General features: G+C 52.2%; 1 protein-coding gene across 4 annotated transcripts in view; it reads left to right on the top strand.

The window, feature by feature from the left end:
- Positions 1-14505, top strand: part of Ltbp2 (latent transforming growth factor beta binding protein 2) — a 100781-nt gene that overhangs the window by 17514 nt on the left and 68762 nt on the right. For all 4 annotated transcript variants that reach the window (XM_047539650.1, XM_047539651.1, XM_047539652.1 and 1 more), the window contains exon 3: positions 5300-5546. In XM_047539650.1, the coding sequence (XP_047395606.1) occupies positions 5300-5546 (247 nt within the window). The remainder of the gene's footprint in view (positions 1-5299; positions 5547-14505) is intronic.

Genomic DNA, 14505 nt, shown 5'->3' with positions numbered 1-14505 from the left:
TCCTGACCACCATGGTTTCAGGTTTTCTCTTCTAAAATCCCACTGCACTGCATGGAGCCACCTCTCAGGGGCCTTTGGCTTTGCCCTCCACTTTATGCAAGAGGACCCACCAGCAAGTCAGAGATGACTGATTTCCTTTAGATAGTGCTTATTTGAAGTAGAAATGTTTTGTAGGGTCTCAGGACACAGACCACTCTTGCCCCTCCCATGCAAAGTATCACTGAATTTTATGCACCATTACAATACTCCAAAATTTCTTAAATACCAATGTATAGTGGCTAGATTTTCATTTTTCCAAGTGAGGATATTAGGGGGAGAAAAAACTACTACCACATATCATCACCTTTAATTAAAAGGAACATTTTAACATCCTTCTTCCCACACAAAAGATACTTTTGTCTCTTCTTTTTTCAGTATTAAGGATTGAACCCAGAGGTGCTCAACCACCAAGTCACATCTCTACCCCTTTTTATTTTTAATTTAGAGACAGGGTCCCACTGAGTTGCTTAGGGCCTGGCTAAATTGCTGAGGCTGGCTTTGAACTTGTGATCCTCCTGCCTCAGTCTCCCAAGCTGCTGGGATTACCGGTGTCCACCGCTGCACCCAGTTATGGACTGTTTTTACATTAGAAAGACCAATAGGTCAGGTAGGCAACTCAGTGGTAGAGTGCTTGCCCAGCAGTGCTCTGAGGCCCTGGTTACATCATCAGTACAACAACCAAAAAAGGAAAAAGAAAAAAGAAAAAAAAAAAAAGAGGACCGGGAATGCCACTTGATGGTGGAGCTGCTGGCGTAGCAAACACAAGGACTTGGTTTCAATTGGAGCCACCATTGTGGGCCATTTGGGGGTGATTTTGGGGGGAATAGAGAAAAAAGGAGTTTATACTCCAGTCCCACAATGAATATGCTCTGCTCAGAACAAAACATTTGAACACTTCAGGGAGGAAGTCAGGCACTCGGCATCTTGCTGAGACTTGTGAAAACCACACAAGACGGGACTCAAGTGACAGGATGCAAGTGAAGCTGGCGAGAGCTGGTTCAAAAGCTATTTGTTGGAGGATCTGCCTCCCTAACAGGCCCTCTGCACCGGCCGCCTCTTTGGTGGTTGATCTTGAAGACTTACCTTCCCAAGTAGATTCTTTTCCACTAACACATCTGCCTGGCTTGGAAACCTTTTCAAACTTTTATTTACCACGTTATACACAGAAAATGCACTTTCCATAGTTTCCCCCTGGCTCTGAGGTGTTCACTGTAGCAACCTGCGTCCTCACAGAGGACTGAATTCCCTGCTGGGCAAGGGCCTTCCACACAGGGAGGACCCACCACCTGGCTGAACTGCCTCTGTGTGGGGCACACTATTGCTATCTCTCTGCGCCCCCATGCCTGGTCTGACTGAGAGGAGGTGCTCACTAATGTCAGTGGAAATGAGGCAGGACCAGAATTAGGTGGGTCAAAGCAAGGCACAGGGGCTCACTTTGCTGGACTGTGGGGGTCTTGGGTTTCTAGAGAATAAAAGATCTTAATGTTAAAGTCAAGGATGGGCCATCTTTGGGGTCATTAGGAGGGGAGAATGGAGACTAGACTCTTTTCTGATGACTGTCTTTGGGGTGAGGATCACCTGCTCAGAGGTGGGAGTTGTATGACCCTCCTTTCACCCACGCCAGGCTTTGGGTCTCTGCTAGAAAAGAGGGGTGGGTCCACTCAGGCCTTCCCTTGCCTCTCCCTCCCTAAGAAGAAAAACAGGGCAGAGGGTTGTCCTGGGCGTGTCTGCCTTCCCCAGTGTTCACAGACCCTGATTTTGTCACTGGAAAGGGATGGAATAAGGTCCCTCCAAGAGGGTAGAGGAATCTCAACTCAGCCCATGTGGGTTCTTGACTTAGCCACTTAAAAGAATTTCAGGATGTGTCAAAAGCTAGGCATAGCAAAGATTTATTAGAGAACAGCAAAGTGAAAGTAAACATACCCCAAAGGCAGAGTGCAGACACCCCTCACTGCTCAGAAAACAGAAGACCGGTGGTGACACACCAAGGGTTGAGCTCTCTGATCTTATATATGATTTTCCTGGGAAGAAAAGTGCAGGTTCCCAGGTAAACTTTTGTGAAAATCAAGTGCTATGTCAATCATCTGATATTTGGGATTCAGGATGTTTCTTTCTGGATAAGCAGTCTATCCCTGAACCAGCTATGGGCGCATCTTTGACTCTGGTGACATTAACATCGATTATGTTTTCGTTCCAGTTGATCTGATACAAGCATTTGCTGGAGATTTTGTTCATCTACTGAAAGAGACAGTGAGGCTAGTCATGTTCATAGGTCTGGGTCTCCATCTACTAAGGGTCTCTCTCTCTCTCCCTGAGAGCCCATCTGTCTTGGTTTTGCAGCCAGGCTCGCCCCAGCTGACTGTGTCTCTGTAGTGGTGGTGACAAAGGCCTGGTGGGTGGTAAGGTGGGGACTAAGCCTGCTGAGGAAAATGGAGTGTCAGCCAGGTGATAGGGCAAAATCCTACCATGGCGGCAGTTTGTGTTTGGAAGGTGCTCTGGTTACAATTGTCTGGCAAGGTCTAGGGGCCAGTGGCCTTCTGGGAAGGGGTCGTAATCCTGCAGTGAGACCTGTTATTTCCCCACTATCTGCTGATTGGGCAGGCTGGCCCTGGATGGACATGATGTCCATCAAGGTAAGAACACCCTAGCCAGCAGCGCCTCCTCCAGGAAGCCTTTTCTGACTTTCCTATAACCTTATGCAGCCTGGATCAGAGGCTGTAGCCAACACAGCACTTGTCCCTTGGCCTGTGCGTCCTGCTTTCTACGTGAGACAGTGTGCTAGAGACTCTGTTACAAGCCTCCCACCTAGTAAATGCTCATGAATGGCCGTAGAGTAGAAGCATGGGTTGGTTTTCATCTGCCCTCATCATATCAAGGTTTACTGTGAGGGTTTTGGAGGGGTCTGGGTTCTGGTGTCTCTACCACCAGGGTCAACCTGGGATGTACAACTTCCTAGGACAGGGCTCCAGGGTGCATTTGGTGGTCTATTTGAAGCCAACAGATCCCTTTTGTTCCACCACCAGCTGGGCCAAGGCTCAGAGATAGGGGGGAGGAAGAACAGTCACATCAGCCCTGCTGGGGGTCAGTGAGCTCAAGAGTCTGGGCTCAGTCATACAGATCCAGATTTGAATCCTGGCTCCACTGTCATCTAGCTGGGTGACCTTAGGCAAGTCTCCTAACCTCCCTCAACTTGGGAGGCACCATCTGTACTTGGGAATCATCATATCTGCTGCCTAGGCTTGTCCTGAGGATTAAATGGGAGAGTCTAACAGCACTCATTGGACATTAACTGCCATAATGAAAAAGATAATGGCTGTGTCATTGTTAGGCACTTGCTAGGAACTGAAGATACAAAGAGATGTAAGGACAAGTGCTGCACTCGGAGGGGCTGACTGAATTGATTGGGACACTGTGGTACATACATGAAAAGCCCGTTGTACCCGGGCATGCCCACTGAGTGCTGTGCACAGTAAGCACTTTTCCTTGTTGTTTGGAGAAGGAAACAGTTGCTGAGAGGTGGGCCATCAGGGATGGGGAGGTGACCTTAATGCTATAGTAGCACTTAGGTAAATGCAGGGGAAGCAGAAAAATGTGCAAAGTCAGGAAGAAGAGAGAGCAGAGGCCACCTTGGGCCAGGGCAGCCTGACTTCAAGGAATGTGAGAGGGGTCAGCCTTGGGAGGGCCTCACTGCCTGTCTGTGGGCTGATCCCCTGAAGGTACTGGGGAGCCACCTCTCTGAGAGAGAGGTGACATAGGCCATGTGGATTCTGGTGCTCCTCTCAGAAGGGAAGGGCAGCCAGCCACACCTCAGATAGCTGGTCTGGATAAGGGTGCCTGAGAGTTTCATAAATAAGCTTAGAATAACGGAGGAGACAAGGTCTGTGTACCTGCCTTTGCTTCCTCAACCACCCTGGATGGCTGGGCCTACTCTCCCTCCCCACCAGCCCCCAGCCTGCTGGTTCCTTGCAGCCTCCAGGGCTTTGAACTTGCCTTTCCTCTGCCTGAATCTTCTGATACACCTTCCCTGCACCACTGCCACCTCGTTCTTCAAAGAGGGGCCCTGGCCACCCTTCTGGGCTGGCCTGGAACACCGCCTCGCCATGGTTGTCTTTGTGGCCCTCCATACTGCCTGACACTCTATCAGGCTGTTCTTTTCCTGCCTCTGTTGGTCTCCCTCACTGGACTGTAAGCCCCACATGGGCAAGGACCTCATGCTCACTGCCTAGTGCACAGTAGGGCTCTAACAACTATTTATGGAGTGAGTAAGTGATAGGTGGATGAGACTGGATTTAGAGGGCCCAGTATGCTCTCCAGGGCTCGTATATGTTCCACGGGGAGGTTCCTGGAGGCAGAGGGAAGGCTCAAGGTGGGCCTCTGCACGTGACTCTCCCTTGATCGCTGATCAGTTGTTCTAAACTTCACAAGGTGAAGAAAGGCAATGGAAAGAGAAATCATGGCCTGATGCTGCTCCGCAGGGCTGGCTTGGAGCAAGGGGCCAGTTTCAGTCCTACCCCATCCCCAGGCTTGACCCTGGACTCAGAAAGTAGAATCTTCGCAGCTGCCAGCCAGGAGGCCCTGCTTAGCTGGGGTCAGGAGTTGGAGAGCAGGTGTTCTTCCAAGAGGAAGATGGGAGAGATTGTTAGGCTGAAGGTGCCTTTGAGAGGCCCCTCCTCAGTCTGCTCCTCATGATTCAAGATGAAACAGGCTTAGTGAGGTCAAGGTCACAGAGCTCATGAGCAGCAGAAAAACCCACCAGCTCAGGCCTGACTAATAGGCCATTGTTGAGGCCTTTCCCATGAAAGATATTCACTCGTTCATTCAATATCGATTGAGGATTTATTCAGTGATGGTCTGAGTCCTGGGGCTACCAGAGGGCACAAAACAAAACGCCTACCCTTGTGGGCTTCCAGCAGGGTAGGAGTGGACATTTAGTTATAACTACACTGCCAGCTGGTGTGCTTGCCCTGCGGAGGCCTCTGCTGGAAGGGCTGCTGTGAGCCATCCACAACTCTGGTCAAGTCTTTGACTTCTTGTCCAAAAATCAAAGACGCTCCTGGAGGCCTCTGGGTAGAAAGGAGAGGGAAATGGGCCTAGGTTGCCTTCTGAGGCCAGGAGTTTGGCTTCCTCGGTGAGTGAGGGGCCAGGCAGGGCTCAGGCCACTCCCTGGGGCAGGGGAGTGCTTCTGAGGGGAAGGTGTTGGGCAGCCGATGACTGGAGGGTGCCAGGCCCGACTGTCACTTCTCTCTCCCTGTTTCCTCAGCCGTGTGCCAGCCACCGTGCCAGAACCGAGGCTCCTGCAGTCGGCCCCAGCTCTGCATCTGCCGCTCTGGCTTTCGTGGAGCCCGCTGCGAGGAGGTCATTCCTGAGGAGGAATTTGACCCCCAGAACTCCAGGCTGGCACCCCGACGCTCAGCTGAGGGGTCACCCAACTTACGCAGGAGCAGCGCAGCTAGAGGAGGTCCTGTGGCCAAAACACAGCCACCGGAGCCACAGTTGCCACCAGCTGGGTAAGTGCCCACCTCATCGGGACCTCTGGGTCCAGGGCTCAGGCCCTGTCATAGGGGCTTCTTCCTCAGGACAGTGTGGAGAAGTCTCATGTTGTCCCTCATTCCTACTATCCCTCCCTTCAGGGCTGAGCAGGGAGCAGGCATTGGGGTAGGTGGGGGCTTCACAGATGGGATGGAAGAGTTGGGGAGATGAAGTCTTTCCCCTTCCAGAGCCTGGGAGAAAGAGCTGAGGAGGGCCTGTTCCTGCATCAGGGTCCCTTGATTCCCATCCTTTGTCATTTCCTGGGCACAGGCAAGTTACTTATCTCTGTACCTTTGATTCCTCATCAGTAAGGAGCGGACAGTGCTAACACCTACGTCATGGAATTGTTGTAAGGATTAAATTAGATAATATAAAGAGAATGATAAGAACAGTGCAAGATGTTCGCGTAAGCTCATTGTGAATGTTCCTCCTCCTCCCCCGCCTCCTCCCATGCTCTCTGTGATTAGAAGCATTCCTCTGCAGAAAAAGCCCCTTCTGTTCACTGGACACCCAGCCTCTTTCCTTAGAGGGGAAGAGAAGAGGAATGTGGGTGCAGGAGATGGGATAGAAGTGGACCTGGGGAGTGCTCCCAGGCAGGAGTCCCTGGCCAGTTGATCTGGCTAGACTTCTTCTAGCTCAGGACAGGAAATCTGAACTTTGTAAACTGGTTATTTCTAGAGTACTGTATTTTGCTTTTGGTTTTTCACGTTGGTTTTTCCATTTGCTTCTACTTAGGAAGTTCCTTCTGAGATGTTGCAGATCTTGCTGAACTAAGGGGAAAAAGGATTTGCCCTCTTAGAGGCCAAGAGTACTGGGGAGGATGCTGACCTTGAGGGCAAGTCCCCAGCAGGAAAGGTCAGGAAAGGTTAGGAAAGACCTGCTGAGTTGGAGGAAGAGGAAGGAAAGGAGGTGGGGGCTGTCCAGAAACTCTGAAAGGAGGTAGAACAGAAAGAACAGGGTCTTGGTGAGGTGGGGCTCCAGGGTCCTGAGCACTCAAATGGATGATTTCCAAAGGAGCAGGAAGAAAGGAAGATAGACTGAGGCCAAGGCCTAGGGATCTCCAAGGTCAAATTGAGAAGAACTAAATCTGTGACCAAAGTCGGGGAGGCTGGGTCAGAAACAAGAAGAGCCAAGGGTCCAAGTGGACAATACAGAGGGGCAGAGATTGACTGTGAGCTGGCGGGCAGGGCCTAGGCCTTATTCTGATTGTTCCCAGATGTGGATCCTGGACAGGTGGCCCCAATATGAAGGCACCTTAGAGGCACAGAGAAGGGCCAGCTTGAGGGCCAACCAGAGGCAGGGTGAGTGCAGAGTCCAAGCTGGGCTTTCCCCCTGCAAGTCTCTGACTTGTGGGCTTCATTCATTTGTAATATGCATCTCATGCTACTTGGCAAGTCACCCTGCCCCTTGTGCCCCTGAGTCAGAACCATTTGATGCTTCCTGTCCCATCTTCCAACCCATCCAACTCCTCCCCATCCTTTAAGGCCCAGGCCCATTTCCTTCAAATGCCTCCCTGCACTTTGTCCACCCTGCTATCTGCCCCCCTGCAGCACTTTCTTACTGGCATAATGGGGAGGGTCTGTGCCCTGTACCTGCCCCTTGACTATGTAGGGCTGCTGATATTGCTTCAAACTATAGAGTTCACCTAACAAAATGCTCACTTGCATTGAACCCTCACCCTGTACCTGGAAACCAGGGCATCGTCCAGGGTGCAACTGAGAGGGCAAGAGAAGGCGACACTCTGCTGGTCCCCAGGCAGGTGCCCCTTGTGTGGCACTTTTCACTCACCTTAGGATGCTCCGTCCACTGCTCACAGGACCAGGAGCTCCCTGAGAGCAGGGACTGTGTCCTGCTTGTTCATGAATGTGTCCCTGGCACTGAACACTGTGCCTGGCACACCATAGGTGCTCAGTCGACATACTTTGAATGAATTAATGAATGGCCTGGAGGTGCGTGCGAGCCTCAGTCTTTAGCAGGGGCCACAGTCCTGATGAGGTCTCTGGCCCACAGCAGGGGCGTCCTCTCTGACTTTCACAGGCTCCCTGGCCAGGGGCTACTGTGACTTTCCTAATGAGCTGCAGCCTCCAGGCCAGCCCACTCCCTCTCTGCCCTGGGGCCTCCATGCCATGAAATCTGGGAAAGTCCAATCACCCTGCCGGCGGCTGCTGTCCGGCCAGCTGTGTTTTGATTTGGGAGGCCAAATCCCACTTGCCTGGTGGTGTCAGACATTTCCTGTGAGCTTGGCCAGGTTTCCCAAGCAGTCGTTGGCCTTTCTCCTGATAGCAACTTGGACAGGCCCTGTGTGTCCAGATAGAGGAGTGACATGACTTTATAGGAGTGGGAAGGGGACATGAGATGTCTGGGAGGGGACACACTGCAGGAATTGGTGATAGCCAGAGGCCCCTTTCAGAAGAGCCCTAAACAGAGGCCAAGTGACTTGTGTCACAGAGGCAGACAAGAGGGAGGGGCCAGGAGAATCTCAGGCAGCAGGCGGGATGCCCTGCAGTGGGCCAGCTGGGGCCTGATGTGCAGCTGCAGCCTGCACTGGCTGTAGGGCCCAGAGACTCCCCTGAGCCCCAAGTCCAGGAATAGCTAGGCAGCTGGGCAAGGACCTTGAGAGATGGAGAGTGGGCCAGTTATAAGAACTGGGGACCATTAAGCTATGGAAAATTATGGTTTAGACCAATATGCAACCACTATCTGAATCTCCTGGGAACTTGACAACAGGCAGCTTCTGACTTGGCAGGTCTGGGGTGAGCATCTCTAGCATGGGTGATACTGATGCTGTTGGTCCCTGGACCACACTGAGTAGCAAGGGTTGACACCTGGGCTTCGGATCCAGAAAATCCTTAGTTCTAGTTCTGAATTTACCACTTACCAGCTGTGTGACATGAGGTATACATCCTAACCTCTCTGAGCCAATAGTCTTCACCTGATGGCATTACCAGGTGGGTAAACACTTGGTATGGTGCCTGATGTGAGTTAGGGTTCAGTACGTGGCAGCCATTAGTGGCAGGTTCTCTTCACCATGAGGACTTGGGTGGATGGGAGGAGGTGGTAAAGATCAGAGAAACCTAGGCTCTGTGTGTGTGTGTGCGTGTGTGTGTGTGCATGACACTGGGGCACGCCTGTTCTAGGGAGAAGTCAAAGCCCAGACCAGCCTCAGAGGGGACGTGACCAGCAGGTGCAGTAGCAGAACTGTAGTGTCATTCGCTGCCTCTGGTGTGTTATTTCACCCACCATATGGGGAGGAGAGTGGGGGATGTGTCAAGAATGGGGGTGGGATGTCCACTGGGTTTGTTCGCAGGCCAGACTTGAGGCCCTAGAGGCTGAGCCCTGGGGCCATCCTAAGCAGGCCTGGTCCATATATGGGTAACAAGGGGCCTGAGGATGTGCTGAGCAGGGCTGGTGGGTCGTGGGGAAGTGTCTGGGGAACTGAGGCCTCATGGTGGTGGCTCCACCCTGGCTGTCCCCATAGAAGCCCTGGAGTCTGCCTTCTCCCTAGAATCCCAGTCTCGGTCTCTTCTGGATGTTCTCTGCACACCCCACCTCTGAGAGAGTCCCCTGTCTTCATTCTCTGTGCCTGCCAGAACATATAACCACAGATTAGCAGGTCAGAACGACATGGGGCTATTAGCATGCTGTTCTGTAGTCAGACGTCAGACCCGGGGCTCAGCAGGTGGACGTCTAGGTGTCTAGGCTGTGTCCTGGAGGCTCCGGAGAGAACCTTGTTCATTTGGATTGGTGGCAGATTTCAATTCCTTGCAGTGACAGATGGAGGCCCTGGTTTTCTTGCTGGCTGTCACTTGAGGGCATCTAGAAACTGCCCTCATCCCTTGGCTTGTGGCCACCTTCCTTCATCTTCAAAGTTGGTGACAGCAGATGTCTCTTCCCATGTGTCTTTCCTCTGCCTCGCACTTCAGCTGCCTCTCTCCCTGACTCTCCTGCCTCCTCTGCCACACTGAGGGCTCCCATGAAGACCCTGGGCCCCGCTGGATCATCCTGGACAGTTTTCCTGGATTCCTAAAGCAGCTGGCTGATTAGTATCTTCATTCCACCCGCATTAGGATGAGAGCTCCATTTGCCATTTAATGAAATGTGTCCATTACACCAGGAGACAAAGATCATGGGGGACAACCACTCCCACCCCCTGAAGCCCACTCCACCTGGGACCCTCTGTCCAAAGTGTGACAGCTTCCTCTTATCCAGGGCTTGCCTACATGATCTGTACCCCAAAACCTTTCTGACACTGCCAACATCAACCCACATCAACCCATGCTCCCTGGACTTACCTTGTTGCTTCTGCCATGCTGGCCAATTGGTTCTTCCTCAAACATGCCAGAGATGCACCCACTCCGTGGCCCTTAGAACTTGCTACCTCTCCCTCCTGGAACACGGCAATAGTTCCATATCAATAGGACTTCCATATCAAACAGACTAGGTGGCTTAAAACATCAGATACTTCTGTCACAGTTCTGGAGGTCAGACGTCCTAAATCGAGGTCTTGGCAGGGTTGGAGGCTCTGTGAGGAATCTGTCTCAGGCTTCTCTGTTAGAATATGGCAGCTCCCAGCCACCCTTGGCATTCCTTGGCTTGTAGTTGCATCAATCTAACCTCTGTCTCCAAGAGCTGGGCATGCAGCCTGATGGTGGAGTATTTGCCTAACATGCACAAGGTCCAGGGTCCAGTCACCAGCACTGAAAAAGTTCTGACCTCTCTCATCACATGACCTTTCTATTGTCATCTGTTATACGGACTCCTGTTGAATTTGGGGTCTACCCTAATCTGTTACGTTATAGCCTTATCTAAACCTAACTAATTATATCTGCAAAAACCCTATTTCTAACCTGGTGTGGTGCTGCACGCCTGTAATCCCAGCCACTTGGGAGGCTGAGACAGGAGGATTGCCAGTTCAAAGCCAGCCTCAGCAATTTAGTGAGGCCCTAAGGAACTCAAGTGAGACCCTGAATCTAAATAAAATACAAAAAAGGGCTGGGGATGTGGCTCAGGGGTTAAGTGCCCCTGAGTTCAATCACTAGTACCAAAATATAAAACAAAAACCAAAACCAAACAACAACAACAACCACCACCAAAAACCTATTTCCAAAGAAGGCCACACGCACAGTTCAGGAGTGAGGACTTTAATGTATCTCCTTGTGGGGACACAACTCAACCAGCACCAGAACACTCTTCCCCAGATTCTCTCAGGGCTGGCTGCCTTTCCACCCCTCACAACCAGACCCTCTGCAGCCATCTAAACCACACTCTCCAAACTCCCTACCCACTACTGGCTCCTTCCCCCACACCCCCCCAGAATACTAACATCTTGGATATTTGACTTATATATTTGATTTACTGTTTTCTTAGCCCAGTAAAATGTCAGGTGCAGGAGGACCAGGGTTTCTGTCGCTTTGCTGATGTGGTTCAGCACCCAGCCCAGAGTGGTGCTCCGTGCCTCATCTCCTGTATGTCTCTCAGCTCATGGCCTCAGGCTGCCAGGGTCCTGTTCCAGTGGCAAGGAAACAGAGAGGCCTAGAGAGGCCAGGTGACCTGTGCCCTCTCCCGCCCCGCCTGTCCCTGATGCACACAGCCTCTCATGCTTTGGTCTGTAAGGGGAGGGCGGGAGGGGACCCTGAGCCCAGGTGGCAGCGTGTGCCCAAGTAGAGGCCCTCTCAGCACATCCCTACCTGTGACCTTTAACCTCCTTTGGCTGAGACCACGGCCACGGCTTTCCCTGGGAGAATGCTGCCCTTCCTCCCGAGGCCTTGCCCAGATCTCCAGTCAGGGAGCCAGGATTCTGCCCCCAAATGGGTGGTGTCTGTGAATCAGAGGGAGCAGAACAATCTCTTGACTGCACCGGGAGTCACTGCAGGGAGACCCACGCACTCCTTCCTGGGGGCAAAGAGGACAGAGAAGCCAGCATCTCTTCCTGACATGGACATGGGATTGTCCCAGGATTGGATGGGAGGGCAGCTGGGAGTGGACACCAGCATGGTGAATCCATGGAGCAGCTTACCACTTCTGTCCTTTCCCCCAACAGTAGCAACGGGGGTTGGGTCGGGGACAGGGCTTCCTGCAGGGCTGCTGTGGACAGTTCTGGTGATGTCATGAACCTAGAGCCAGGAGTCAGCTTTGGTTGGCTGGAAGGAGGCTCCATGGCACTGGTGTCGGGGAGCCCAGACTGGTGCCTGGCTGGGCTGGTACTGGGCGCCGGTTGGTGGGAGGCTGGTGGTTGGAAGAAAGGCCAACGAGAAGGTGCCAGGAGGCAGCTCAGTGTGTGGGTGTCGGGAAAGCTAACCCCCTGTCTCTTGGGGTGGCTGGGAGAACTACAAGTCCTGCCAGGGCAGCACTTGGCAGTGAGTCTGCCCTGCAACCAACCTCTTCACTGTGTGCCTGCTCCCTGACCTGCAGCAAATCATCGCAGGCACCCCGTTTACCAAGGGAGGATTTTCTCCACTGCAGTGTCTGAGGCGGGGAAACTGAGGTGGCGGCTAGGGTGTGGGGTGTCCTGGGAGCCCAGGAGACCCTGGCCCAGTCAAAGGCTTGCTGGCCCCGGCTCCCACTGCCTCCCGTCTCGTCCTCCCCTCTGCGTGTCTGCTTGCCACGTTTGCCCTCCTTCCTCCTCATTCAAGTCCCGCGGACCCAGGACCATTCTCCGATGCCTTTGGGACATGAGAAGAGACCAGTGCATGCTGGGAGACCTTGGGAAAGTCTTTGTTCTCCCTGGGCTCCAGTTTGCACCTTTATGAATCAGAGGGCTAGATCAGCACTCCCCTCCCCCCCGCTCAAGAGCTGATGGTCTTATTCTGGCGTTCAGTCTGGCCTTTTCCACCCTGAAGGTGAATGTGGCCACTCCCCTTTTGTCCACTTTTAGGGTCATGACAAGGACACCTGAGCCCCTGACCCGGGCAGACCTTAGCTGTTGCTGACGGTCTAGCCTCAGGTCCTCCTTGCCAGTGCAGCAGGGTGGGGCAGCCTGCACCTTCATCTGTCTCCGTTTCCTCCTGGCAGCGAGCAGTGCCTCCCAGCTGGGTTGACTCGACCCTTTGTACTTTGTGGGGGGCGGGTCTCTGGGGCTTGAGAGCCTTCCCTCCCTTTCTTTTCTTTTTTCAGTTGCCCCTGCCCCACAAACACCTTTTCCTGACTTGTTATTATAGTTCTGAATCCCAATTTTGCCCCCTGGGATTTCTGGAACTCTCCAAACCTTAGGACCTAGACAACACTATTTTGAATAGACATGGACTCTGGAGACCAAATGTTGCTTCCCAGCTCAGCCACCATGACCTTGGGATTGAACTTCACTAAGCCTTAATGTCCCTATCTGGAAAATGGGAAAGGCAATCCCTTTCTCACTGGGAAGTTGTCAGGATTAACTGAGACAGTGTGTGGGAAAGATCACTTTGCAAACTCTAAACACCTTGCGGATGTTTATTATTCTTGTGTAGCAGTCCTGACAGTGAGCTGGGGTATTTGCTTATGCCTCATGTGTGTGCATGGGTCACCTGTAGAAGTTCCTTACTGCAGTCCTCTCTAACAACCTTTTCATGATTTTAACCTCATGGTTAATTTGAGCTGCTGAACATAACACCAGGGGATGTCCCCATAGTCTCTGGGACAGGTACACCAGAGCTGTGCAGTACACAGTCTGTGCAGCTGTACATTACGATCCTAGTCTAGGCTTCTTTTCAGGAGGGAGAAAGATGTTTCCCATTTCCTCACAAAGCATGTTGCTTCAAGGCAGTTCTCTCCATCTTGGTTTGACCACTGAGTTTCTTTCTAGGTTCCTCTGAAAGAGAGGTGGACCTCTGGGGTTTTGTAGTGTTATTGCACTTCCTCAACCCACACACATAGCCGAGACTCGAGTTCAGGCCCTGGGCAGGAACACAGCTGGTTGTAGGGTATAAATTATACAAAGAGAGCTGCTCTGGACAGATGCAACTCAGGGCACACAGTCTGGCTATGCTTCGAACCTGGGTCCCTGGAGAAGTTGTGAGGAAGGTGGGGGCCCGTGTGTCTTCCTTCTCCCTGTGTGGCAGAACCAGCGAGTCTCCCTCTTCCACCATGCTTTGTTCAGTGAAGACACTGTGGGGCTGGTGAGGAGCCTCTAAGTGCTCAGGGGAGAAGGGGAACCAGGGCCTTCTGACTCTTTCTTCTGCTCCCCACATAGGACAGCGGGGCAGATTTGAGGGAAATGGTACCTGCTTTTGGCACCCTGCCTCTTCCCTCCCCTCTCTCTTATTTAAGCCCAAAGGTGGACATCTGGCCAGAGGTGGTCCCCAAATCTCTGATGAAGACTGAGTGCCTCCCTTCTCCAGGTTCTCCCAGAATTGAGGATTATTAGGACAATCCCAGCTTCAGGTGCCATAAAGGACTGTATTAGTCAGCTTTCTGTCACTATAACAAAATACCTGGGATTATTAACTCATAAAGAGAAGAGATTTCTTTCAACTTACCATTTTGGATCTTCTAGTTCAAGATAAGGCAGAACTATTGCTTTAGGTCTCTGGTTGGCAATCAGATGGCAATTGCTGGGAGGGTGTGGAAGAGCAAACTACTTATCATGGCCAGGAAGCCAGAGAGGAAGAGAAAGAGAGCAGGGTCCTATAGGCCTTTTCAAGGGCTTGCCCAATGACCCAAAGACTTCCCACTATGTCCCACCTCCCAGTACCACCTCTCTGGGGACCAAGCTTGTAACACATGGACTTTGGGGGACATTCAAGATCCAAACTACAGCAAGGACTCCTTCCAGCCTGGCCCCAGTCTTCATCAGTCTCTGAGATTCAAACTATGGCCGCCTACCCGCCCACAGCCTGCGGCTTGGTGATAGAGAAACCTGTGGGTCCTTTTCCTTTTCTACATCTCCTTTGTCATTGTCATCGTCATCAACAGGATTCCTGCTGTGTTTCAGGCACTGTACTAGTTGGCCCTTCGCTTCCT

This window comes from Sciurus carolinensis, chromosome 2, assembly GCF_902686445.1.
Source record: "Sciurus carolinensis chromosome 2, mSciCar1.2, whole genome shotgun sequence".
Classification (NCBI taxonomy): Eukaryota; Metazoa; Chordata; class Mammalia; order Rodentia; family Sciuridae; genus Sciurus; species Sciurus carolinensis.
The sequence above is the reverse complement of the archived record's forward strand: the minus strand, read 5'-3'. Positions and strand labels throughout refer to the sequence as shown.